This window comes from Patagioenas fasciata, chromosome 9, assembly GCF_037038585.1.
Source record: "Patagioenas fasciata isolate bPatFas1 chromosome 9, bPatFas1.hap1, whole genome shotgun sequence".
Classification (NCBI taxonomy): Eukaryota; Metazoa; Chordata; class Aves; order Columbiformes; family Columbidae; genus Patagioenas; species Patagioenas fasciata.
The window spans coordinates 2,870,660-2,898,394 of record NC_092528.1 but is presented as its reverse complement, the minus strand read 5'-3'; the positions used below and the strand labels follow the sequence as shown (position 1 = coordinate 2,898,394).

At 51.5% G+C, this 27,735-nt stretch overlaps 3 protein-coding genes across 3 annotated transcripts; 1 reads left to right on the top strand and 2 right to left on the bottom strand.

Moving 5' to 3' along the window:
• Nucleotides 1-5,081: 5,081 nt before the first annotated feature.
• Nucleotides 5,082-6,014, bottom strand: LOC139828678 (olfactory receptor 14A16-like). Its single transcript, XM_071812824.1, has one exon. It carries the CDS (start codon nt 6,012-6,014, stop codon nt 5,082-5,084), a length of 933 nt encoding a protein of 310 aa, XP_071668925.1.
• Nucleotides 6,015-12,257: 6,243 nt separating this feature from the next.
• LOC136104861 (olfactory receptor 14J1-like) lies at nt 12,258-13,172 on the bottom strand. The gene has a single exon (XM_065844107.1). It carries the CDS (start codon nt 13,170-13,172, stop codon nt 12,258-12,260), a length of 915 nt encoding a protein of 304 aa, XP_065700179.1.
• Nucleotides 13,173-23,387: 10,215 nt separating this feature from the next.
• LOC136104873 (olfactory receptor 14J1-like) lies at nt 23,388-24,329 on the top strand. Its single transcript, XM_065844130.2, has one exon. The coding sequence runs from the start codon at nt 23,388-23,390 to the stop codon at nt 24,327-24,329; it is 942 nt and encodes a 313-aa protein (XP_065700202.2).
• The last annotated feature ends 3,406 nt before the right edge of the window (nt 24,330-27,735 follow it).

Sequence of the window (27,735 nt, the reverse complement as noted above, 5' to 3'; positions counted from 1 at the left end):
CACCCACAGCCTGTGTGGCGCATTCACTCCCCACGACAGACTTTCCCTCATCTGCTCAGCCGGTCACCTTGTCATAGAAGGAGATCAGGGTGGTCAAGCAGGACCTGCCTTTCACACCCCCATGCTGACTGGGCCCGATTGCTCGTCTCTTACGTGTGACCTCACAGTCCTTTCCCAGCCATGTTCCTGCTGTTGGCCTATGCCTTGCAGAGGCAGAAGTGACCTCACAGTCCCCTCCACAACCATTGGCTTCCTACTGGACTATGAGCTCCTGAGACACAAGTGACCACATGGCATCGTACCCAGACATCACCCTTCTTGTGGTCCAGTGTGTGAGCAGATCAAACTAAGCTGCTTTCATCAAATGTATCCAATAGATTTCCTATCAAGGGTTTGAGTGGAGAAACGTTCCTCAGAGGAGCTGCTGTATTTACTCTGGGGCATTTTATATCTCTCTTGATAGAGCTGTCCAAGGAAAAGATTCATGGAATCCTACAATACCGCAGGTTGGAAGAGACCGCTGAACACCGTCTCTGTCCCACTGACCTTTATGGCACCCCAAGGAATAGCTGACAGCATTTGTGCTCCCTTGGGTTCATCTCACCACATGCACACATTGGATGTGCACATGATGTGTATGGTTACAACTCATCTGTACAATGAAAACATGGACTTTTGACCTAGTATTTCACAGAATTGTAGAATGTCCTGAGTTGGAAGGGACCCACAAGGACCATCGAATCCAACTCCTGTCCCTGCACAGGACACCCCACAGGTCACCCCGTGTGTCTGAGGACGTTGTCCAGTCTCTTCTTGAACACTGTCAGGTTGGGGCCGTGACACCTCCCTGGGAGCCTGTTCAGTGTCCAGCACCTCTGGGTGAAGAACCTTTTCCTCATGTCCAACCGGAACCTCCCCTGGCACATCTTCTGCCATTCCCCTCTGTTCTGTCATTGGTCACCAGAGAGAAGAGATCAGTACCTTCCCTTTCTTCTTCCCTTGTGAGGAAGCTGTAGCCACCATGAGGTCTACTTTGAGTCTTTTCTTCAGCTCTGATGCTGAGAAACCCCTTTGTTTGCTTTCTGAAGCAGAAAGGAGAAATCATGACCTGCAGGCAATGGGAAGGGGGATCCTGTCCCTCACAGACGGCTCAGGGCTCTTCCTGGGACCGTGGGATGTGGGTGTGCAAGGCCCAGGGAAGGACAACACGTGGACAACAACTTCCAGCTTCCCCACGGGGCTGCAAGGAGGCACCGAGGCCCCAGTGCCATGAGGACAACATGGCTTCTCCTGGGCCTCAGTGGCAGAGACAACTGCCATGGACAAGGGGACAGAGACCTGGGTACTGTGGGTGCCTTCCAGCCTTGCCAGCGCCCTTTGCCATCTCCACCACAGGCTGTTCTACACGGTCCTACCCCTGCCCCTCTTTCCCTGCAGACTGCAGACACCCATCTCGCTTCCCCACCTGCTCTCACCCCAGCATTTCTGCACCTTCACTGCTGTGTCTGCACCCTCACTGGCTGCTCTTTGGAACACAAACCATGGGCTGATCCAGCTCCCTCTGGGTGACCTCTCGCATCACAGCACTGCCTTTACCGTGACTTTTCGGCCTCCTGATATCCAGTCCTCACCTTCCAAGCTGCACTTTGTGATATTTTTTTCTCTCCTCTGCTTTTTCCCACTACAAAGGAATACTCAGCCACCTCAGAATCTGCCCTTCATGCAGGGAACCCAACCCGTTAGGCTTCTGGTGGTCTTTTACCTGACCTCACCATGACCTTCTAAATCAAATGACTGCTACTGGCCTTTCAGCTTCTCTGACAGACACGACCATCTCCCTGCTGCTCTCCCGTCATGTTCTCAGGTGGGATGGACATGACAACCCATCTCTAAGACCTCTTCCTGGGTAGGGCCTGTGGGTACGTCGGCAGAGGTTCTTTCCCAGCCATGTCCCGGCTGCTGGGCTGTCACCTCCAGAGACAGAACTGACCTCACTGCCCCTTCACAGCCACACGCTTCTGACTGGATTATGACCAAGATTGAAGCATGCCCTACACAGTCCTGCACCTGCCCCTCTTTCCTCACAGGCTGTAGATACACATCCCGACTCTTTGCCTTGCTTGAAGTGAGCCCTTGTCTCACTGATGTTGTCTCACTCTCTTGCTCAAGGCCGGGTGAACCAGGGGAGGTTGTTCAAGGCCTCAACCCACCTTTTCCTCACCTTAAAAAGAGCTGAAATCCCACTCTACGGTAGGATGTGTTCAACCCCCTTCCCAGGGACAGAGGCAGGCTGACCAATGTGCAATTCTCCCAATACTTGCCTTCTTATGCACCCAGGGATGTTCAGAGACAGAGTCAGTCCCTTTTACACACAGCGGCACTGAACTCCTGTTGCCACTCCCAAAGGACAGGAGGCACCTCAGGCCTCTGGTGTGTCACCCATGTCCCATGTCATGAGGAATGGACACAGGGACCTCAGTTCAAGGAAGTATAACTGTTGCATTCGGGTGATTTCCTATGGGATGTTCCTCCCAACAAGAAGTGAACTCAAGACCTTGTCTGTACCACAGGCAAGGAATAGCTGGTGATGTTTGTGCTCACTTGTGTTCATGTCACCTCATGTACATGCTCACTTCTCATCTGTTGTCCTGGTTTTGTTTAAAACAAGTTTCTCTTTTAGTGAATTTGCCTGTCAGCTAAAGCTTCATATTAGCTGCATTTTCCTGGAAAATCAGTTACATGTTCTGGTTAACATAGCAATGGAATGTGAGGTCACTGATAAGGACGGATGTACATCTTGCGAGAGGAGCAACGAGAAACTGAGGGAATAGAGTGCACTATGAGCAAGTTTGCTGGTGACACCAAGCTGGGAGGAGTGGTGACACTGGAAGCTGTGCTGCCATCAGAGACCTGGACAGGCTGGAGAGTTGGGCAGGGAAAAATCTAATGGAATATAACAAGGGCAAGTGTAGAGTCTTGAATCTGGGCAGGAACAACCCCAGGTTCCAGTGTAAGTTGGGGAATGACCTATTAGAGAACAGTGTAGGGAAAAGGGACCAGGAGGTCCTGGTGGACAGCAGGGTGACCATGAGCCAGCACTGGGCCCTTGTGACCAGGAAGGCCAATGGTACCTAGGGTGGGTTAGAAGGGGGGGGGTCAGTGGGTCAGAGAGGTTCTCCTGCCCCTCTGCTCTGCCCTGGGGAGACCACACCTGGAATATTGTGTCCAGTTCTGGGCCCCTCAGTTCCAGAAGGACAGGGAACTGCTGGAGAGAGTCCAGCGCAGCCACCAAGATGCTGGAGGGAGTGGAGCATCTCCCGTGTGAGGAAAGGCTGAGGGAGCTGGGGCTCTGGAGCTGGAGAAGAGGAGACTGAGGGGTGATCTCATTAATGTTTACAAATATATAAAGGGTGAGTGTCACAAGGATGGAGCCTGGCTCTCCTTGGTGACAACCAATGACAGGACAAGTGGTAATGGTTACAAACTGGAACACAAGAGGTTCCACTTAAATTTGAGAAGAAACTTCTTCATGGTGAGGGTGGCAGAGCCTGGCCCAGGCTGCCCAGGGTATTTTTGGAGTTTCCTTCTCTGCAGATATTCAAACCCGCCTGGACACCTTCCTGTGTAACCTCATCTGGGTGTTCCTGCTCCATGGGGGGATTGCACTGGATGAGCTTACCAGGTCCCTTCAACCCCTGACATTCTGTGATTCTGTGAAACAAGTGACCAGAAACTGACCAACGGAGTATAACATCCCATTCACGTGAATACTTCATATAAAAGTGGGAAATCACGGGGATCTCATCCCTTTTGCTTATGGTCGACATTAGGAGAGGACCTTGCTAGTAATCCTTGCGAACTGAGGCCTAGTGACAGACTGAATCCAGCTGCAGTCAGCTGCGAAGTCCAGTCCAGGACGTCGGCTGCCAGCCCTTCATCTGCCTGAGCAATTGCTGGGACTTTAAAGATTGGTTTTGTATATTTTGTATTGTTTTCTCTATTTTTATTAGTAGCATTAGTAAAACATGTTTATTTTTTCTAACTAGTTTCTCTCTGTCCTCATTTCTCTCCTGATCACCTGTCCTTAGTGGGAAGGGGGAAGAGGAGGGGGCTGAAGAAGGAAGGGGGAGGAGAGGGGACTAACACTACATTTGCCACGGTTGTCACCCCACGATCAAAACCTCGACATCTGTACAAAGCAAACACAGACTGCTGAACTACTCATTCAGTGTCCCTCTGTGGAGGGAGGAACAACCTCTGTGGGTGAGAGGCCAGTGCTGGAAACGGTGGTTGTGAGGGCCCAGTCCATGATGATTGACCTGAGGCTCCTTCTGTGGGGTGTCCAGTGCACAGGGGCACAGCCCAGCCCCTGCTCTGCTGGTCCTGCAGGTCTCTGGCAGGAGGCCTGGCTGTGAGAGGACACTGCTGTGCCAGCCCTGCACACACACACTGCTCAGCTGTACACTGGTGTTTCATCTGTGAGCCACTTTTGCAGGCATGTTCTTGACAGAAATTTCAGGAAGATTTAAGTCTTCTGACACTGCCCTAAGAAGATGACTGTTCTTTATACAAGTACTTTTACCGAGGTCAGCTCTGTCACAGCAGTGCCATTGCCTGTCCCTGCCTGCGCTCACAGCACTGACACACAGCAGGACGGGGACCAAGCTGCCAGAGCACTCAGGCCTTGCACCAACACAAGGGATGAGAAGGAGAGTGGGGGAGTGGAACCAGAACAGCTCTGGAAGACCAAGCGCTGGTGCTCCCTGGCAGGGCTGCCATGCTGGACTCTTTTCCCTTCCACCCATGCACATGGGAACTATCACTGCAGCTCCAGAAAGGTCTTGGAAAAAGAATGTCAGTAAAAATACTGGTGAAGGACCCTTTATTTTGCTTAAACACAGAGAACACGATTCCACATTGACACAGCCACTCACTGAGAAGTGAAAAGCAGGCAGTGAATTACAAAGGGAATAAAAATATTATCATTAAAAAAAAAAATCACAACTAGAGACAAACAATACTGCACACAGGATGAACCTGCAATGAGAATGTCTTCTTATGTAGAAGACGACAGAGACAGTTTATAGGTTCAGAAGAAATCCAGTCATCAGTTTCCACAGGGCATCCTTGAGCTCCTGGTTCCTCATGCTGTAGATGAGGGGGTTCACTGCTGGAGGCACAACCGAGTACAGAACAGACACCACCAGATCCAGGGATGGGGAGGAGATCGATGGGGGCTTCAGGTAGGCAAACATGCCAGTGCTGAGAAACAGGGAGACCACGACCAGGTGAGGGAGGCAGGTGGAAAAGGCTTTGTGCCGTCCCTGCTCAGAGGGGATCCTCAGCACGGCCCTCAAGATCTGCACATAGGACAGTACAACGAAAATGAAACACATAGAAAATAAACAGGCACTAACCAAAAGCAGCCCAAGTTCCCTGAGATTGGAGTGTGAGCAGGAGAGCTTGAGGATCTGGGGGATTTCACAGAAGAACTGGCCCAGGGCATTGCCCTTGCACAGTGGCAGTGAAAATGTATTGGCCGTGTGCAGCAGAGCATTGAGAAACCCAGTGGCCCAGGCAGCTGCTGCCATGTGGACACAAGCTCTGCTGCCCAGGAGGCTCCCGTAGTGCAGGGGTTTGCAGATGGCAACGTAGCGGTCGTAGGACATGATGGTGAGAAGAAAATATTCTGCTGAAGCACAGAAAAAATAAAAAAAGAGTTGTGCAGCACATCCTGTGTATGAAATTGTGCTGGAGTCCCGGAGGGAATTGTCCATGGATTTGGGGAGAACGGCGGTGATGGACCCCAGGTCGAGGAGAGAGAGGTTGAGCAGGAAGAAGTACATGGGGGTGTGGAGGTGCTGGTCCCAGGCTATGGTGGTGATGATGAGGCCGTTGCCCAGGAGGGCAGCCAGGTAGATGCCCAGGAAGAGCCAGAAGTGCAAGAGCTGCAGCTCCTGTGTGTCTGTGAACGCCAGGAGGAGGAACTGGGTGATGGAGCTGCTGTTGGACATTAGGTACCTGTGGGCATGAGGACGTGTGCAAGGAGGAAAAGACAGTGATAGTTTAGATGAGACTTCTCTGTCATTTCTCACAGACCCTCCCACAAAGAGACCCATTTTTTTCTCTTTCCAGGAGAACGTCCTGGCTGGACCCCTCGTCAGTGCTTGATGAGTGTGCAATGAAGAGCAGGGTCTCTGCCCAGGGGCTCTTGAAGCAGTCAGCCTGACCCTGTGTGATTGGGTGGGCAGGGGCCAGTCCTTATCTGTCTGGTAATCCTTGCATTGATCTTGTCCTTGAGTCATCCCCTTGGAAAAATGCTGGGGTTGATCTGGATCTGTGAACAGCCCTGACCTACACAGCACCACAGCAGAAAAACATTTCCTGCTCTATAGGGTTTGCTCCTTTCACCCACATTTTCTCTCCTCAGTATTGTTGTTATCTCCCCAGGCAGGCTGAGCACTGACCCTGGCAGGCAGCAGAGTCCCTGCCCCGGCACAGCCCTGGGGTGCAGGGACCCTGCTCTGCAGGACAGCCCTGGGCACCCGTAGCTGCTCACCCGGCTTCACAGCTGTTCAACACTGCCTGACAAGAGCCCCCTCCTTACAGATCCCACCAGTTGTGCCTGTGCCAATTTTAGGAGATGCCTCCAGGAGCTACAGCTGCATTGCCCTGCACCCAGAGACTTACCATGGCAAGGGCTGCAAAGGTTTCTCCTCCAGTGAGCTCTCACTCATCCTCCCAATCCTGACCACCTTTAATCTCTCTCTGCCTTGCTCGTCTCCCTGAGATCCCCAGGCAGAGCCCTCAGCCCTGCTGCGCTGTGCAGAGGAGCTGCTCCTGGGCAGAGCTGTCTCTCTGCAGCGCTGCCGCTTGCCAGGAGCTCCCTCTGTCCCAGGAGCCCAGCCCAGCTCAGCAGCACAGGAGCAGCCCCTCATGTCCCTTTCTCTGTCCCCTCTGGGCTCCCTCCACATGTCCCTGGGGCTCCAGGGGCACAACTTCAAAGTTGAAGTAATCAGTGATGTTGATTCTCTCTCCTCTTCAGAGACACTTATTTCTAGCACTGTATATTCAGTTTTTTTTAAAAAAAAATCACTATGAGAATCATATTTTCTTGTTCCATCATTATACAGGACACCAGGAATCTCACAGCAAAGTATCTAATTCCTCAAAGCTAGAGGAGGAATATCTTCAGTTGAATGAGTTAAGACATTTTATTCTGGTTTTATATCCTAGGTCTAGAGAGACATTCATCAGTCTTTGGCCATGTCATGTCCGTGCTCTGAGGCAAAGCCTTTGCACACATGGGCTCTTGGACACTTGGTACCAGGTTTCGTGTGGCAGGTCAGAGCTGGGCTGGTGCCACAGCTGGGGTGGTCCAGCCCAGATGTGAGGCAATGTCCTCAGCCAGGGACCTGACTGGGGAGCTGGAGCTGTCAGTGCTGCAGACAGAACTGTGACACGGATGGAATGAACTGCCAGGCAGGGTGGCAGAAGTGAGCTCATCTGGTCTGCAAGGACAGCAGCCTCCAAGCACAGAACAGCCCAGATCAGAACTCAGTCTGGACCTGTAAGGCAATTCAAGGACCCATAATGAGCTGTTACTACTGCAGGAACAGTTAAAGGAGAAACAAAGACACTGCGTGGCCATTGATGAATTTAATAAGGGAAAGAGGGGATAATCCCTGTGTCCTCTTGTCCTCCATCTTCACTTGCAATGTGTCCCAGGACTGTGTGACTGGAGACAGGAATGTGGAGAACAACCAGCAGTGGATGGGGATCAAGTCAGGGGTCACTGAAACTAACACAACCCTTTCCAGTCTATGGGACAGCAGGGGCAGCATCCCAGGAGCTGAGACAGCAGGACGATGTCACAGGGAGGCCACTCTGCACCATCTTGGAAAGCTCATGGAGACTGGGGGGACTCCCTGACCACTGGCAGCTCTCACACAGTGTGTGCACTTTTCAAAATGGCCAATGGGTGAGCAGGGGAACTAAGGGCTGTGCCCCAGAACATGTCCACTGGGACCCCATTTCTGGGTGTCTGGAAGAGAAGGTGACGGGGTTTACCCAGGGCAGGTTGTGCCTGTCCATCCTCTTTGTTTCTGTGAGGAAAGGACAGGGCTGTGGACGTGGGGAGAACACTGGTGATCTGTTACCTGGAAGTCAGCAAGGCATTCAGCATCATCCCCCTCAATATTCTTGTGCCCAAGGCAGTATATTATGGTCTGTGTCAGTGTGTAAGTAGATGAGTAAAAAGCCATCTAGATGTTTCGGCTTGGAAAGGTGCTGTAGAAAGGGAGAAACTTTCCATTCCTGAGGACAGTCAAGCACTGGAAGCTGTTTCCCAGGAGTGCGCACTCACTCTGTCCCAGAAAGTGACCAAGATGTGTTTGGATCAAGCCCTGAGTAATCTGGTCTGACCCTGCTTTGAGCGGGAGGTTGGTCAAGACATTTCCTGTCATCACATTCAGCCTGAATGATGCTGTTTTTTCATCCCCTTCATGTTTTCAGTTTAGACAAAGCTCTCAGGTGCTCCCTGACCACAAGAATAATTCACATGAGGTGCAGGGCTGCTTTACAAGTGCCCTATAGAGCCCTGACCACAACTTTTGCATCGCTTTTCCTTTGCCCCAAACCAGGGTCTTTTTTGCTGTCCTAATTCCCTTGCAGAAAGAACTGCCCATATTGCTAACCCTTTCAGGGCAGGTTGTTCAAGAGGTGTCAGCATCCATGTACAGAGTCTGCACATCAGCCAGACAGCAAAGCCACCATTACAGAAATGGACACGAGGCTCTTGACCAGCTCCTTGAACCCAGATATCAGCGTGACACGTCTGCCGAGATTCCCGGGAACACCTGAACTTTAAGGGCAGAGCATATGAGTCCTCGATGGGTGACTTGTCTCCTGACCCACGTGGTGCTTTAGGCTGTGAGGAGAATCAAAACCAGCCATTTGACTGGGGTAGTTCCATTTTACAGGTGTCACACAGGGCAGATGAAGGGAGCTCAGAACTCCAGACTCTGCTGCACAGCTGGGACTGCAGAGACTGGAAATGCAGGTGACAATGTGTGTCAGTGCACACCACATAAAGATTCTGGCGTCCTTTGTGCCTTTGTACCAAAGCTCAGCCTGCTCAGATTTTGAAAGGATTGCTCCAAACCCCTGTGTCCCAAATCTCTACAACTGTCTCTCCTCAACAGCCTTTTACTCCAGGAAGGGGAAAACTGCCAATGCAGGCACCAAACCAGTGCCCAACCTGCCTGGAGAGCCAGGACAGTTGTGCCACACAACAGCAGCCTCTGAGGGAAGCTGGAGGTGATGGAATTGAAATGGTTTCAACCCAAATCATAGAACTGTAGAATCATTTAGGCTGGAAAAGACCCTTAAGAACATAGAGTCCAACCATAAATCAAACACTGTCAAGCTCACCACTAAACCATATCCAAAAGTGCCACATCTCCACATGTTTTAAATACCTCCAGCAATGGAAGCTCCAGTCCTGAGCTGGCAGGACACCATTGGCTGCAGTTGGGCATAAGATACTGGCCATGACTGTGAGTTCAGCCCTCGCTGGCAGAATGTCTCACACCCTCACTGAGGAGGGCAGGGGGTTGGGAGATGGGAGCATGTTTCAGTTTCCAGATCCCAGGACAGAGCCCAAACCATCCTGCCCTTGAACTCTGGCATCCCATTTCCTGAGATGCAAGGCTGGTGGCCTTCTGAGGATAATCAGGTTAAAAGGCATGAGAAGTCCTTCAAATGTTTGCGTAACTTATCTAGACACAGGGGTAACTCACCAGGTCTTTACAGCATTTCACTCGGCATCAGTTTTGACATAATGGGTGCTGTCCTGTGACTGCCCTTTCTGCACAAATGATCATAAAACCACAACCATTAAGTAAGACATGGCCATAGGGGGCTGTTATGGACAAGAAAGCTCACCATGAACTCTGGAGAGAGCAAAGAAGTTTATTATTATCACCATGAAGAACCAAGAAGCTCAAGGCCTCTTCTGAAGAGTGGGAGGCCCTGAGCAGCCATGATTGGCCATGTGTAGGTGTGGGAGAGGGTCAGGGCATGTCAGGGAGAAGCAATGAGATGGCTGATGGCTTCAGTGAATCCTTCCAGCCATGTCTGAGCCCAGAAATGGAAAGCAGTTGATGTCTACAGGTGGAGGAGGAACAGGAGGAAGATTTTCCTGGGAATATGGAAGGAAGAAAGGCCTCTCTTGGGCTACTCATGTATGGCAGTGACATTTGCATGCTGTGGGCATGGCTGTGCCTGGGAGATGGGGAATGGTTGCTGCTGGGGTGTTTGTGCTCAGCCATGGCCCATGAGCTGACCCTGCTCTGCTCCTCTCTTACACTGCCCACACTTGGATGGACTTCAGGAATCATCCATGAGCCTGGTGGATGCATGAACCTCCTGGAGTGATGGGTATGGATCCAAATAGAGGATTCAAGCAAGTTTGGGACTGGGACATTGAGGTGATTGGTGACCATTGCCAGGTGTATGAAAGAACCTGGATGAGTGGTGAGGAACTCACAGGCATTTCCAACTCCACAGAAAACCAGAGCCTTGCAGGTAAAGCAACAGCAGTTCACATAAAACCCACACCCAAAATACAAAACACACTGTCCATAGGCAAAGCCTTGAAAAACATTTGAGAAAGATCTACCAGGTCCCAGGGGTCAGGGCTCAGCCATTCTGGTGATGAACAAACATCAGGAGCTGACATGGCATCAGAGCCACCTCCACATGGCCCTCACCACCTGTAACCAGTGTCTCCAATTCTTTCCTTCACCAGCCTCCAGATCTATTATATCCAAAATCTTATCCCTACATTCAGACCCTCCCAGCAGTCCTAAAGAGCCAAATCTTTACACATTGGTATGTTGGTTACGTAATCATTTTATCACCATGCTTGGTTGTTGAGGAAGGGTCCCAGGCTGAGCCTGGGGCTCCCATCCTATGGATGTGTATTTTAGCATTATAAGGAGCGTATAAGGAGCAAAGTTCAGCTAAAGGACACTTGATGTAACAGTCTTGAGCAGATGTTAAAACAAGACTCAACTAATTCTGCAGGCTCCAGAGTGTCTGCGCTGCAAGGACAGTGTTCTTTGCAGGTTCTGATTGGGAAATTCGTTCACGGAAACACATCCCAGTGCTGCTTTCTGATGGTTCCTTATGGGATGCTAGTCCCAACATGATGTCACCTCAACAAACTGTCTGTCACACAGGCCTTCATGGAACCACAAGAAATAGCTGATGGTGTTTTTGCTGACTCAAGTTCATGTCAACTCATGTACATGATGTGCATGCTCACATCTCATCTGTACAAGGCAAACATGAACCTCTGATCTACTCATTCAGTGTAATTGCATGGAGGGGCAAAGAACTCTGAGCTGGGGTGAGAGGTCAGTGCTGGAAATGGTGGTTGTGAAGGGTCAGTCGATGGTGATTGACCAGAGGCACCTTCTGAGGGGTGTCCAGTGCACAGGGGCACAGTCCAGACCCTGCTCTGCTGGTCCTGCAGGTCTCTGGCAGTAGGCCTGGCTGTGAGAGGACACTGCTGTGTGCCAGCCCTGCACACACACACTGTTCAGATGTACAATGGAGTTTCATCTGTGGGACACTTTTGTAGGAATAAGCTTGAGAGAAACATTGCAAGAAGATAGAAACCATCATGCACTGCCCAAAGAAGATCACTTTTCCTTGTGGAAGTACTGTTACTGAGGCCAGTTCTGTGACACAAGTGCCCATTGCCTGTCCCTGCCTGTGCTGACAGGAGTGACACAAAGCAGGACAGGGACCAAGCTGCAAGAGCACTCAGGCCTTGCACCAACACAAGGGATGAGAAGGAGAGTGTGGGAGTGGAACCAGAACAGCTCTAGAAGACCAAGCACTGGTGCTCCCTGGCAGTGCTCCCATGCGAGAGCTCTTTTCCCCTCCACCCACCCACAGGAACTATCTCTGCAGCTCTAAAAAGCCCTTGCAGGATAGATATAGTGAAAAACAAGTCACTAAACAGCCCTTTATTCTGCTTAGAGACAAGAAGAGCACTGCTGCTCATTTAAAAAGCCAACAGTTATAAAAGAAAAGCCAACATGGAATTAGAAAGGGAATGACAACATTATCACAATAAGAAAACAACCAACAACACCAGACAATCCAGCTGACAGGCAGGGCCTGTAATTAGCTACATTAAAACTCCTATATAGAAGATGATGGCCAGTTTATTGCTTCAGAAAACTCTAGGAAATTAGTTTCCTAAGGGCATCCTTGAGCTCCTTGTTCCTCATGCTGTAGATGACGGGGTTCACTGCTGGAGGCACCACTGAGTACAGAACAGACACCACCAGATCCAGGGATGGGGAAGAGACGGAGGGGGGCTTCAGGTAGGCAAACATGCCAGTGCTGACAAACAGGGAGACCACGGCCAGGTGAGGGAGGCAGGTGGAAAAGGCTTTGTGCCGTCCCTGCCCAGAGGGGATCCTCAGCACAGCTCTGAAGATCTGCGCATAGGACACCACGATGAACACAAAACACCCAAATGTTACTAATATACAAACCGCAAGAAGCCCAATTTCCCTGAGGTAGGAGTGTGAGCAGGAGAGCTTGAGGATCTGGGGGATCTCACAGAAAAACTGGTCCAGGGCATTGCCCTTGCACAGTGGCAGTGAAAATGTATTGGCCGTGTGCACCAGGGAATAGAGAAACCCAGTGGCCCAGGCAGCTGCTACCATGTGGACACAAGCTCTGCTGCCCAGGAGGGTCCAATAGTGCAGGGGTTTGCAGATGGCAACGTAGCGGTCGTAGGACATGATAGTCAGAAGACAAAATTCTGCTGAAGCTAAAAAGAAAAACAGAAAGAGTTGTGCAGCACACCCTGCATAGGAAATGACCGTGGTATCCCACAGAGAGTTGGCCATGGATTTGGGGACAGTGGTGGAGATGGAGCCCAGGTCAAGGAGGGAGAGGTTGAGCAGGAAGAAGTACATGGGGGTGTGGAGGTGCTGGTCCCAGACTATGGTGGTGATGATGAGGCCGTTGCCCAGGAGGGCAGCCAGGTAGATGCCCAGGAAGAGCCAGAAGTGCAAGAGCTGCAGCTCCCGTGTGTCTGTGAACGCCAGGAGGAGGAACTGGGTGACTGAGCTGCTGTTGGACATTTGCTGTCTGTGAACATGGGGACCTGCCATAGGAGAAAAAGACAGTGACAAATTAGGGGAGACTTCTCTGTGCAAAATAAACATGCTGTTTCTCATTAAAACCTCCTCCCTGAAAGAGGGATATGTCAGTTTATTTTGTTTCTACAAAATGAGAAACATGTTTCATCACAACTTAAAATACAGCTTAGGCACCTGGTTTCCATGAATCACCTCTGGGGCAAGACCCCCAGTGTTGGTGTCAGAACAAGAATGGAACCACACTCCCACGCCAATCCCATACAGCAAGAGCACCAGGGAGAGGTGGAGAAACAGGGAAGGACACTGAAGTGTTCCTGGAAATTAAAGCAATAACAAAAAGGCAGACGGGCAGGCTGTGGAACCTTCTCCTTACCCGGCTGTGCTGCTGCCACACACATAATGACACTGTAGAGCAAGTACTTTCAGAATGTTTTGTGTACCACGTTCCAGGAACCCTTCACCTGGAGGAGCAGCTGCTGAGGTGGAGATTCGTGACATGGACCCCATGGCTTTGGGGCAGAGGCTCTGCTGTGGAGGAGAGGAGACCAGGGGTTGCACTGGGAAAGGTCTCTGCACTGCAGGGGATGGCAGGGGGGCTCCTGAATCCCGCCTCCCCAGCATTTCTGGTCCATCTCCCTCTCCCTGCCCATGTCTGTGCTGCCTGCAGTTGTGTCTCTGTCCCTGGATCTGCTCCCTGTCAGTGTCACAGACCCCGTCCCACTGCTGTATGCTCAGCTCTGTCCTGCTCACACCTCCTGGCACTGCCCAGGGGCAGCTCTGTGTGTGCAGGGGCTCAGGAGCAGCTCAGACAAGTCCTAATGAGAACTCGAGTCTCAGTGTCTTCTCCAAGGAGAGAAAGAAATCCCCATCTCCCACTGCACACCCAGACAACCAAGAGTGGAAAACTGAAAGCACAGACTCCTTCCCTTGCAGCTTTTGCTGCCTTGATGTTGTTGTTCAGAAGGACCCTTTGCAATGTCTGTAGGGCTGATCTGGAGCTCTGGCAGCCCTGACCCACACAGCACCCTTCAACCCCACAAGCTCCCTGCCTGCCCTGCCAGGGGTCGCTGCTGCCATGGGATTTCCCCGGGCAGGCTGAGCGCTGACCCTGGCAGGTGGCAGAGTCCCTGCCCTGGCACAGCCCTGGGGTGCAGGGACCCTGCTCTGCAGGACAACCCTGGGCACCCCTGGGTGCTCACCCGTCTTCACAGCTGTTCAACATTGCCAGACAAGAGCCCCCTCCTTACAGATCCCATAAGCTGTGCCTGTGCCAGTTTTAGGAGATGCATCCAGGAGCTACAGCTGCATTGCCCTGCACCCAGAGACTTACCATGGCAAGGGCTGCAAAGGTTTCTCCTCCAGTGAGCTCTCAGTCATCCTCCCAGTCCTGACCACCTTTAATCTCTCTCTGCCTTGCTCGTCTCCCTGAGATCCCCAGGCAGAGCCCTCAGCCCTGCTGCGCTGTGCAGAGGAGCTGCTCCTGGGCAGAGCTGTCTCTCTGCAGCGCTGCCGCTTGCCATGAGCTCCCTCTGTCCCAGGAGCCCAGCCCAGCTCAGCAGCACAGGAGCAGCCCAAGGCACTTTAATGACCCCTCTGGTGGCTTTGGTGCTGAGTCCATGGACCTCAGGCCCTGGAGGAAGCTGAAGAAACTTCTCAAAAAGTCAAACTCAGATGCAAACTCCAAAGTTTCTTGTTATGTTAATGGGTCCCACTGAGGGACAAAACTGAGAAACCATCCCCAGGGTTGGTTAGAGAAGAAAACTGGATGAAGTTATGACAGTTCAGGAAAAGCAATGTAAAGGCAGCTCTGATGATGAGTAAACCTGAATGTGTTTCATTAACCAAAGGGCCAAGTCCTGACCCCCAGCCCTGGGAAGGCAGATCCTGTCCCTCCCACGTTGCCCAGGGCCCTTCCTGGACAGTGTGATGTGGGGCTGTGCAAGGCCAAGGGCAGGACTATGGTCCCACACCTACCCGGTTGCTGGCTGGGGACAAGGAGGCCATGAGGCCTCTGTGCTGGAAGGACAAGGTGTCTCCTCACAGGCATCAGAGGTGCAGACAACAGCCATAGCCAAGGGGAGAAGGAGCTCATGTCTTGTGGGGCCTTTCAATCTCTTTACAGCCCTTGATCATCTCCACCACAGCTTGTCCTGTGCTGTGACATCCCCTGCACCTCTTTCCCTGCAGGCTGCAGACATCCCCCCTGCTGCCCCACCTTGCTCTTGTCTGAGCATCTTCCTTCCTTTGCTGAGATCTCTGCATCCTCCCCAGCTGCTCGTTGAAGCACAAAGCCTTGGGCTGATGCAGACTCCTTCTGCTGACCTGCTCCACCACAGCACTGCCCTTCCAGTTACATTCCTTGCTGCTCATGTCCAGCCTGGACCTCCTCAGCTGCTCTTTGTGCCATTATTTCTTCTCATACCATTTTTCACTATTTAGAAAACCTCCACCACCTCTGAAACCACCCTTCAAGCACTCTCAGGCTACTCCTGCACTGCTGCAGCCTCCCCAGCGCTGCTGGGCCAAATCAGCCCAGGTCCCTCAGCATCGCACACCATGTGCACAAGGTGCTGAACCTCCCTTGGCAGAGCCCTGCACTCTCCAGTTCCCCCCTGCTTCTCCAAACTGGGAAGCCGCACACTGGCACACCCCTGTGTGTGTGGGGTCACACCAGTGCTGAACCGAATGGCATGAGAACTCCAGGTGTCTGGGTCCCCACACTCCTCCTCATGCAGCCCCGTGTGCAGCTGCCTTGTTCATGGTGAGCGTGCACCACGGGCTGGTGTGGGGACCTTGGAGTGCCCAGACCCTTCTCCCCAGTGTTACTGCTCAGCGTCTCAGTTCCTGCTCTGTTCTGATGGATGGGGTTATTGTCCCACCCTGATACCGAACTGGTCACTTTATCTTGTCAATATTCAGAGTTTTCTGATGGGTAAATACCAGATGCGAGGAACTCTGCCTGGGGACAGACAATGTCAGCTGAAGGTTGAGGAGTCACCATGAGAGGGCAGAACAACATGGGCAATGTAGCGGTGACTGGACATCAGTTGCAGACTCACTGATGAGGAAGAGGAATTAGACGAGGCCTCCTTCAGACAAATACAAGAAGCCTCATGTTTCCAGGCCGTGTCCTTGTGGCTGACCTGAGATATCCCAATATCTGCAAGGTACCTGCCATCCAGGAGGGTTTGGAGCTCATTGACAACATCTTCCTGACACGGGTGACTGAGGAGTCAGTGAGGTGAGGTGCCCTGTGGGACTTCACACTTACAAACCAGAAAGAGTTGGTCAGGATGGAACAGTCAGGGAGGGGACAGTGGAGCTGAGGCTCCTGGGAGATGATCACAAGGCCAAGAGCAGGATTTCAGGAGAGCAAGCTTTGGCCTGCTGAGGGACCTGCTTGGGTCCTATGGGATATGACCTTGGTGTCTGCACTGCTTTTCTCTCACCTTTCCTCCCTCCTCTCTCCCACCTGCTGTTGTGCAGCGTTTTTTACCCTTTCTCAAATACAATATCCCAGAGGTGCTGCCAGCATAACTGAGTGGCTCAGATTTGGCAGGAGTGGGTCCATCTTGGAGCCAGCTGAAATCCGCTATGTCTGACGTTGGTCAAACTCCTGTTGTCTTCTCAGAGCGGTGACAACTGTAGCACAGACACACCCACTCCCAGTTCCAAGACTTTGTCATGGAAACGCAATACAGGGTGACAACCTGTGGGGTGTTACAAATGAGTTGGTCATGGAGAAGCAATGGAAAAGGTCTCTGTCAGCAACCTGAGAAACTCTTCAGTCAATGAGCAGGTTCCTATGGGGATCTCTAATTGCATTGAAATTCACTGGCTAGGCAACCTAGCAGATGCCAACAGTCCAGAAGATCTAGTGACAACTTCTTAGTGTGGCTGCCTGATGGGCCAACAAGGGTGATGCTCACCTGGATCTGGAACTGGGAAACAAGGAAGAGCTGGTGAGGGATGTGAACATCAGTGTCCACCTTGGCTGTTGTGACCAGGAAACAGTGGGATCCCAGGCACCAGAAGGGAGGGAGGAAGGCCAGCAGCAGAGCACAGACTGGTGGGCTCCAGAGGAGAAGACTTTGACATACTGGGGGATGGCGGCCAATAAAGGTGGTGACATGAGAAAGTCATGGAGGGTGAAGGAGCTCAGGAAATCTGATCAGCCTTACAGGACAGCCTGCTCCAAGCACAAGAATGATCTCTTCAAGTACCCATGAAAGGAAGCATTTATCTCATGAGGCTGCTTGTCTGAACTGATGGAGCTCCAGGGCAAAAAGGCAGCACACAGGACGTGGGAGCAGGGGAAGCTGCAAAGGAGGAATTTAGAAACCTTGTCCATGGATGTGGGGATGATGCCAAAGCTGCCCTGGACTTGATACCTGCAGTAGAGTCTGAGGGCAGCAAGATGAGCTGACACTGCTTCATTTCCAGTAAAAGAATAGACAGGGTGAATGTGGAACTGCTGGTGAGCTTCATATGAGTGGAATCAGACAGGACTGAGGTTCTTCATGACTTCTTTGCCTCCATCTTCACCAGCAAGTTCTCCTAGGACTTTGTTCCTGAAGACAGGAGTCTGAAGAACTCTTGGTCCAGAGTTGTGTGATTCCTCTTGAGGTGTCCTGGCCTGTTTCCTCGGTCAAGTGATCCTTTAGGCACCCACTTCTCTGACACATTCAGTCGTTATCAGGAGATTCTCTAGATCAATATTCATTGGAGATTGTTGATACCAGCTGTTCTGGAAATGAGGGTTTTGGGAGGGGGATGGAAATATTAGAGATTTGGCTTTATTACTGTTTGTTATGGAAATGCTCACTGTTTGGCTACAATTCTGAAATCTCTGAAATCACCCACACCAGACTTGAAGCCTTTAGGAAAGTGCTGCAGAGAGCATTGTCTTGTAAGGGCATTTTGGATGTTACTGAGCCATCTGCTGCCATGATCCTGAACTTCAGGTACTGAAAGAATGAACAAACCTGTAATGAACTGAAGGGCAGAAACAAACGCCAAGTTTCTGAGCATGTTTGGGACCCCACGAAGGGCCATTGCTGACACAAGCAGTCCCTGTCCCTGGAGGCTGCTCAAGGAAAAACCTGGAGACAATGGTCAGAGGTGGTAAAGGCGATGTGGAGGTTTCTCTGGTGCCCCGTCAACCCTTGGTGTTTGTTCATCATCAGAATGGCCAAGCCCTGACCCCAGGACCTGACAAAGGAGACCCTTTCAGTCAAATGTTTCTCAGGCTCTGCCTGTGGTCACTGTGAGTGTTTTGTGTTTTGGGGGTGGGTTTGGTGCCAAGTGCTGTTGCTTTAACCACAAGGCTCTGGTTTTCTGAGGACTTGGCAATGTCTGTGAAGTCCCCCAAACCCATTCAATTTCTTTCACATATCTGGCAATGGTCACCAATCACCTGAGCTGTCCCAGTCCCAAACTTGCTTGAATCCTCTATTTGGATCAATACCCATCCCTCCAGGAGGTCCACGCATCCACCAGGTTCATGGATGATTCCTGAGGTCCATCCAAGTGCGGGCAGTGTAAGAGAGGAGCAGAGCAGGTCCAGCTCATGGACCATGACTGAGCACAAACACCCCAGCAGCAGCCATTCCCCATCTCCCAGGCACAGCCAAGCCCACAGCATGCAAATGGCACTGCCATATATCATTAGTCCAAAAAAGCCTGTCTTCTTTCCAAAATCAACAACAATCTTTCTACCACTCCCCTTCGACCCCCATATATCAGCCGCATTCGACTTGTGGCTCAGACATGGTTGTAAGGATTTGCTGAAGTCATCAGCTATCACCCTTTTCTACCCCACATCCCCTGACCCTCTCCCACACCACACATGGCCAGTCACTGCTGCTCAGGGCCTCACGCTCTACAGAAGAGGCCTTGGACTTCTTGGCTCTTCCTGGTGCTTGTTATAATCTTCCTCACTCCCTCCAGATCTCACGGTGAGCTTTCTTGTTGATGACAGGGCCTTTGTAAGCAACTCTTATGAAATGGTTGTCTTTCTGTGATCATCTGTGCAGAAGAAGTGATCACAGAAAAGCACCAAATATGTCAAATCTGATGCCGAGTGAAATGCAATAAAACCTTGTTCAGCCAGCCCCGTAGTTGTGTCTTTCCAGCAAGGAGTTTCTCCTGAGAAAGGGATCCAACCTCTACCACTCTCTGCAGAGGCACATGAGCAGCGTCCATGCACCTGGGGACACAAAGGGTGACTTTTGCAAGATCACCCTCTATCTGGACCATTTAGATCTGTACCTGTGGATGGGGTATCAAGCCTTATAGTACAGCAGAGACTGGAGTTCTGAGCTCCCTTCAACTCCCTGTGTGACAGTCTGTAAAATTAATTAACCCAGTGAAACAGTTGGTTTTGATTCTCTTCACAGCCTGAAGCACCACATGGCTCAGGAGACAATCCAGGATACCCAACCAGCACTCACATGCTCTGCACTTAAAGTTCAGGTGTTCCCAGGAATCTCGGCAGACACGTCACGCTGAGATCTGGGTTCAAGAAGCTGGTCAAGAGCCTCGTCTGCATTTCTGTAATGACGGCTTTGCTGCCTGGCTGATGTGCAGACTCTGTACATGGATGCTGACACCTCTTGAACAACCTGCTCTGAAAGGATGAACAAGGTGGTGTTTTCTTTCTGGAAGGGTATTAGGACAGCAAACAAGAGGAAGCTGGGTTGGAGGAAATTAAAAAGGATACAAAGGTTGTGATCAGGGTTGTTTATGGTTACTTGTAAAACAGCCTTGCGCCTCATGTGAATTATTTCTGTGATCAGAGGTAACCTGAGAACTTTCTCCAAATCAGAAACATGAATGGGAAGGAAGGAAGGACAGCATCATTCAGGCTCTAAGGCACCTCAAGAGGTGTCTTGACCAACCTCCTCCTAAAAGCAGGGTCAGACCAGATTAGTGAGTGGTCTAAACAAACACATGGTGTTAACTTTCTGAGGTAGAGTGGATGCACACTGCTGGGAAACAGCTTCCAGTGCTTGACTGTCCTCAGGAATGGAAAGTTTTTGCCTTTATGTACTGTCCTTCTAAGCCAAACCATCCAGATTGCCTTTTACCCATCTACTTGCACACTGACACAGACCATAATATCCTAACTTGGGCACAAGCACATTGTGGGGGATGACGCTGAATGCCTTGCTGACTTCCAGGTAACAGACCACCACTGCTCTGCCCACATCCAAACCCTGTCCTTTCCTCACAGAAAGCAAAGAGGATGGACAGGCACAACCTGCCCTGGGTAAACCCCGTCACCGTCTCTTCCAGACACCCAGAAATGGGGTCCCAGTGGACATGTTCTGGGGCACAGCCCTTAGTTCCTCTGCTCACCCATTGGCCATTTTGAAAAGTGCACACACTGTGTGAGAGCTGCCAGTGGTCAGGGAGTCCCCCCAGTCTCCATGAGCTTTCCAAGATGGTGGAGAGTGGCCTCCCTGTGACATCGTCCTGCTGTCTCAGCTCCTGGGATGCTGCCCCTGCTGTCCCATAGACTGGAAAGGATTGTGTTAGTTCCAGTGACCCCTGACTTGATCCCCATCCACTGCTGGTTGTTCTGCCTCCAGTCACAGAGACCTGGGACACATTGCTGGTGAAAATGGAGGACAAGAGGACACAGGGATTCTCACCTCTTTCCCTTATTAAATTCATCAGTAGCCACACAGTGTCCCTGTTTCTTGTTATTTGTTCCTGCAGTAGTAACAGTTCATTATGGGGCCCTTGATTGCCTTAGAGGTCTGGACTGAGTTCTGTTCTGGACTGTTTCTGTGCTTGGAGGCTGCTGTCCTTGCAGACCAGATGAACTCACTTCTGCCATCCTGCCTGGCAGTTCATTCCACCCGTGTCACAGCTCTGTCTGCAGCACTGGCAGCTCCAGCTCCCCAGTCAGGTCCCTGGCTGAGGACATTGCCTCACATCTGGGCTGAACCACCCCAGCTGTGGCACCAGCCCAGCTCTGACCCGCCACAAGAAACCTGGTACCAAGTGCCCAAGAGCCCATGTGTGCAAAGGCTTTGCTTCAGAGCACAGACATGAGATGGCCAAAGATTGATGAATGTCTCTCTAGACCTGGGAGTATAAAACCAGAACAAAATGCGTACATTCCTTCAACTGAAGATATTCCTCCCTCAGCTTGGAGAATTCAAATCATTTGCTGTAACATTCCTGGTGTCCTGTCTAATGATGGGAAAATAAAAGATGATTCTCATACCAATTTATTGCTTAATACAAAGAACACAATGCTGGAAAGAAGTGTTGCTGCAGAGGAGAGAGAATCAACATCACTTATTAATTGAGGTTATTTCAAAGGATGTGTCCCTGGAGACCCAGGGGCACCTGGAGGGAGCCCAGAGGGGACAGAGAAAGGGACACCATGGGCTGCTCCCGTGCTGCTGAGCTGGGCTGGGCTCCTGGGACACAGGGAGCTCATGGCCAGCGGCAGCACTGCAGAGAGACAGCTCTGCCCAGGAGCAGCTCCTCTGCACACGCAGCAGGGCTGAGGGCTCTCCCTGCAGCACCGAGGGCAGAGGAGCCAGGCAGAGAGAGGGAAATGCAGTCTGGGGTGGGAGGATGCTGAGAGATCACTGGAAATGAAATCTTCTAGGATATTAAGCATGTGGCTGCAGAGCATTGCATCTGCAAATCTTGGCAGGATCTCAGACAGCTGTCACATTGCAGAGCCTATGAGAGATGTAAGTACAGCTCTCAGAGATTCTCTGATGCGGAGGAGAGGATGTGCTGCAGAGCAGGGATTGCCTTCTGCACTGTCAGAGTGACAAGACGTGAATGCTGCGTTCTCACAAGGGTGGCTGTGGGGTGTAAATGTAAATGTGCAGGCAGGGGTGCCAAGGGCTGTCCTGCAGAGCAGGGTCCCTGCAGCCCAGGGCTGTGCTGGAGCAGGGACTCTGCCGCCTGCCAGGGTCAGCGCTCAGCCTGCCCAGGGAGATCCCAACAACACTGAGGGGAGACGCTGTGGGCGGAAGGAGCGACCCCCAGCAGGGCAGGGCAGGGTCCTTCTGCTGCTGGGTTCTCTGTGGGTCAGGGCTGCTCACAACTCCAGCTCACTGCAGAGTGCTTCCAATTGGAGGTTTCAAAGAGAAGATCTATACAGGTGTTACCGTAAAGATAATGCTGCTGTGGAGAGAATTCAGAAACCTCTGTATGATCCCCTGCAGTGCAGATTTATCCTCTGAGCGGCCTCCTTGGCTCCTCTCCCACCCAGCAAAGCCTCTGCCCTCAGGGCCGGGGGCTCCAAGGCATGAAGCAGCTCCTGTGCAGTCAGAGCTCCAGTTCCTCTGCAGAGCACAGGGGCTGAGAGCAGCTGCCCGGCAATGTTGGTGTCTGGGAGGTGGCTGCACAGCTGGGGAAGGGTGATGCTGTCTGAGTGCCCGGCTGCCTCTGCCCTGGCCTCTCTCACACCCACCCTCACCGCATTGTCCTTCTTGCTCCCCTGCTCTGGGTCACTGCTGTTGGGATCTTGTTCTTGCTCTCAGGCTCTCTGGGGATGGCAGTTTCAGCTGCAGAGTCACAGCCTGATCTTGTGGGTCCTTTCCTGCAGGTGTGTCCATGGGAACATGTGTCCCAGCTTTGTTCTGACCTGTGGGGTGTGGGCAATGCAGTCTGGGGCAGGGTAATGAGCTGAGTCTCCCTGAATCAAATCACATTATTAGGACATTTTGCTATGTCTTTGAGGTTTCCTTCTAAGCTGTAAGCTCCACATCAGGATGCAGACCTGTGCTATAGCACCTTAGTGTTATCTGAGAAACATATAGATGTTACATCATTGAAAATGCTGTTTGGTTTGAGAAATGAGCCACGTCTGTCTTGGGCTAAATGTGGGGTGCTATCTTAGGAAAGGGTGAGATGTCATGGCTCCATATGGCAATGCTGAACCCCAGGACTGTCCCTTGCCCCCCATTACCATGACCCCCTGCAGCAGAGCAGGGCTGACTCCTCGGCAGCCAGCGGGCACAGGCCCTGCTCCTCACGGCACCTCCAGCCAGCACCACCCAGGGCTGAGACACGGAGCTGGAGGAAGGTCTGGAAAAGGACAAGGGGTGTGGAGCCAGGGAGGGTGTGTGAGAAATGGCTTTGATTTTGGTCAGAGAAATCTCCCCTAAATCCTCACTGTCTTTTCCTCCTTGCACAGGTCCTCATGCCCACAGACAGCAAATGTTCAACAGCAGCTCCATCACCCAGTTCCTCCTTTTGGCATTCGCAGACACACGGGAGCTGCAGCTCTTGCACTTCTGGCTCTTCCTGGGCATCTACCTGGCTGCCCTCCTGGGCAACGGCCTCATCATCACCACCATAGCCTGGGACCAGCACCTCCACACCCCCATGTACTTCTTCCTGCTCAACATCTCCCTCCTCGATATGGGCACCATCTCCAGCATTGTCCCCAAGTCCATGGCCAACTCTCTGTGGGATACCAGGGTCATTTCCTATGCAGGGTGTGCTGCACAACTCTTTCTTTTTTTCTTTTTAGCTTCAGCAGAATATTCTCTCCTCACCGTCATGTCCTACGACCGCTACGTTGCCATCTGCAAACCCCTGCACTACGGGACCCTCCTGGGCAGCAGAGCTTGTGTCCACATGGCAGCAGCTGCCTGGGCCACTGGGTTTCTCAATGCTCTGCTGAACACAGCCAATACATTTTCACTGCCACTGTGCAAGGGCAATGTCCTGGACCAGTTCTTCTGTGAAATCCCCCAGATCCTCAAGCTCTCCTGCTCACGCTCCTACCTAAAGGAAGTCAGGCTTCTCGTGCTTAGTATATCAGTAGTATTTGGGTGTTTTGTGTTCATTGTGCTGTCCTATGTGCAGATCTTCAGGGCCGTGCTGAGGATCCCCTCTGAGCAGGGACGGCACAAAGCCTTTTCCACCTGCCTCCTTCACCTGGCCGTGGTCTCCCTGTTTGTGAGCACTGCCATGTTTGCCTACCTGAAGCCCCCCTCCATCTCTTCCCCATCCCTGGATCTGGTGGTTTCTGTTTTGTACTCACTGGTGTCTCCAGCAGTGAACCCCCTCATCTACAGCATGAGGAACAAGGAACTCAAGGAGTCTATAAGGAAACTGTTGATTGTTTTCTTTTCAAAAGCAGTAACGAACTGACCTCCTTCTTCTGCATGTCACTTGCAATAACGTATTACTTGTTCAGCCTGAGTTCTGTAGGTGGTTGTTTTTGTTTTGTTTTGTTTGTTTAATTGTTTGTTTGTTATCTTTGGTGTTTGCTCTTCTTGGTTGTATTAATGCTATCCACATTGTCATCTTATGGCTGTGTCCATGTTTACCTGTCTGGTGTGTCCCGTCGTCTTTGTGTAAATGAGGAGCCGTACTCTCTATGTGTATAAAATGAAATAAAGGACCCCACACTGAGTTGTTTGCCCAGAATCCTCTCTCTGAGATCTCTGGAGCTGCAGAAGCCATGTCTGTGTGCTGAGGGGGAGTGTGTAGGAGCCGCCCTGAGCTGGGTCTTCCTCCCATCCTGACCAACATGAATCTGCGGACTCCCCCACGGCCCTGGGCACCACAGTCCACTTGCTCTGCAGTGCAGCACTGTCAAGTTGGGGTTGTATGGAGCATGGAAAGAGGGTGCAGGAACAACCAGAAAAGTCAGCATAGCTCAGCTCTCTTGGGAAAGGGCTCTGTGGGGAGATGGGATTTTCAAGGAGAAGCGTGTGGCACGGAATGTGTGCAGAAAAGAGGTGGAAAGAGGAACTCTTTGCTGCAGGTGGCAGCCTGGGGCAGGTGGCCCTGGCACTGTGGCAGCAGGACCTTCCTGAAGATCCCCTAGGCCAAACGTCTCATGCTGTCCTGGGGGGCAAGTCTGGACCTGGGTCTGCGAGCTGCCTGGGCTGGAGATCCTCTCAGCATGCCGGCTGGATGAACATTCTCACTGCCCTTCATTCTCACTGGTCCCCACTGCTGTGGGACCAGTTCCAGTGTGGCTGCTCTGCCGGGCTGGGCTGGGGAGAGGGCAGGGGCGTGGCAAAATTCAGGAGGGGGTGGGAGGGCTGAACTGGCAAATGCCCCAGAGAAGAAAACACCAGTGAACAGCTGAAGTGTGTGAGTGTGCAGGGCTGGCACACAGCAGTGTCCCATCCCAGCCAGGTCTCCTGGGAGAGCCCTGAAGGACCAGCAGAGCAGGGTCTGGTGTGTCCCCATGTTCATGGGACTGTCCTGGGGCAGCTTCCCCAGTCATCACAGACCAACCCCTCAAAACCACCATTTCCTGCACTGGCCCTTCACCCCAGCTGAGAGAGGTTGTTCATCCCTCAACGCAAGGACACTAAGTCAGAATCCAGTGTTTCCATTGCACGGATGAGATATGAGCATGCATATCATGTACATAAGATGAACCCGACTCAGTACAAACACCATCAACTATTCCTGCCAGTTCCATGAAGGCCTGTGGGACAATCAGTCACAAGGTCACTTCATGTTGCCAGTAACATCCCATGGGAGACGAACTGAATGCAGCACTGGGATGTGCTTCCTTAAACTCAGGTCCCCATGTCCATTCCTCATGACGTGGGACATGAGGATGGCCACACAGAGGGATCTGGACCTGCTGGATCATGGGGCTGAGGCCAATTGTCTGAGGCTTAACAAGGCCAAATGCTGGGTTCTGCACTTGGGTCACAAGAACCACATGAACGCTACAGGCTCAGGGGAGAGTGGCTGGAAAGCTGCCTTGTGGAAAGGGATCTGGAGGTGTTGATTGACAGCGGCTGAACATGAGCCAGTGTGTGCCCAGCTGGCCAAAAAGGCCAACAGCATCCTGGCTTGTATCAGGAATAATGTGGGCAGCAGAACTAGAGAAGTGATTGCCCCACTGTTCTCGGCACTGGTGAGCCCCCATCTTGAATCCTGTGTTCAGTTTTGGGTCCCTTATTTCAAGAAGGACGTTGAGGTACTAAAGAGAGTGCAGAGGAGGTGACAAAGCTGCTGAGGGGCTGGAGCACAAATGTGATGTGGTGTGGTTGAGGGAGCTGGGGCTGCTCAGCCTGGAGAACAGGAGGCTGAGGGGAGACCTTCTCACTGTCCACAATTGCCTGAAAGGAGGTTGGAACATGGATGTTGTTGTCTCTTCTCCCAAGTAGGAAGTGATATGGGAGGAGGTAATGGCCGCAATTTGCACCAGGGGAGGTTTCCTCTCTGTTATGTCACCCTTGCCTGTGATTCTGGAGTGTGTTTTCAAAATGACAGTGCAACCGAGGAGGTCCTGGCATCCGTCAAACCCATCTTCAAGAAAGGCAGGAAGGAGAGTTGGGAGAGTCACAGGATGGTCAGCCTGCCTCTGTCCCTGGGAAGGTGATGGGACAAGTCCTCCTGCAACCATCTGCAGGCACGTGAAAGGAAAGAAAGGGACTTGTGAAACAAAATGGGCAGGGGAAAGAAACGCATGTTGTGTGTGTGAAATTGTGCCAGGCCTTGGACATGGTCTCTTGTGGTGTCCTTATAGCCAGATTGGTGCTGTCTGGGCTGAAGAACTGGATACTTGGTGGGAAGTTGACTGCAATATCAAGCCCAAATATAATCTGTGATGCAGTGTCCTCTGTGCAGTTACTTGTGTCATCCCTCAGTGACCAGCATTTGGGCCAAAACTGCTGAAGGTCTTTATTCTCCCTTCTGTGCTGTGATCCAGATGACACAAAGCTGAGCGGAGACCTTGAACAACCTCACCTGGTCACCCTGCTTTGGGAAAGAGAGTGAAACAAGATGATGCTCAGGGCTCTCTTCAAACCTGACTGACTCTCTGATTCAATGAATCTTTCCCCTGGACATGTTTTTGAAGATGGAATATCTGCAGAAAAACAACAACAACAACAAACAACAACAATAACCAGCAGCTCAAGGATGCCCTGTGGAAAGTCTTATCTTAGTCTGTTATGAAGCAACAAACTGCCCATCTGCTTCTATATAGGAGTTTTAATGAAACTAATTATAGGTGCAGCCTGTCATCTCTATATTTTCTTGGTGGTGTTTTTTAAATTGTGATAATGCTGCCATTAAATTGTGATAATGCTTTTCTGCTTTTCTTTTATAATCACTGGCCATGCTCTTTGTGTCTTTAAACAAAGTAAAGAGCCCTGTAGTGACTCTTTATCATGGGATCCTTTCACCAAGGCCTTTTTGAAGCTGCAGAGGCAGTTCCTGTGTGCATGGGAGGAGGGAAAAAGAGCTGGAAGGGAGCACCAACGCTTGGTCTTCCAGAGCTGTTCTGGTTCCACTCCCACAGTCTCCTTCTTATCCCTTGTGTCGGTGCAAGGCCTGAGTGCTCTGGCAGCTTGGTCCCCGTCCTGCTGTGTGTCAGTGCTGTGAGCGCAGGCAGGGACAGGCAATGGGCACTTGTGTCACACAGCCAGCCTTTGTAACAGTACTTCTATAAAGAACAGTGATCTTCCTAGGGCAGTGGCAGAAGACTTTGGACTTCTTGAAATTTTTGTCAAGAACATGCACAAGAAAATGACCCACAGATGAAACACCATTGTACAGCTGAACAGTGTGTGTGTGC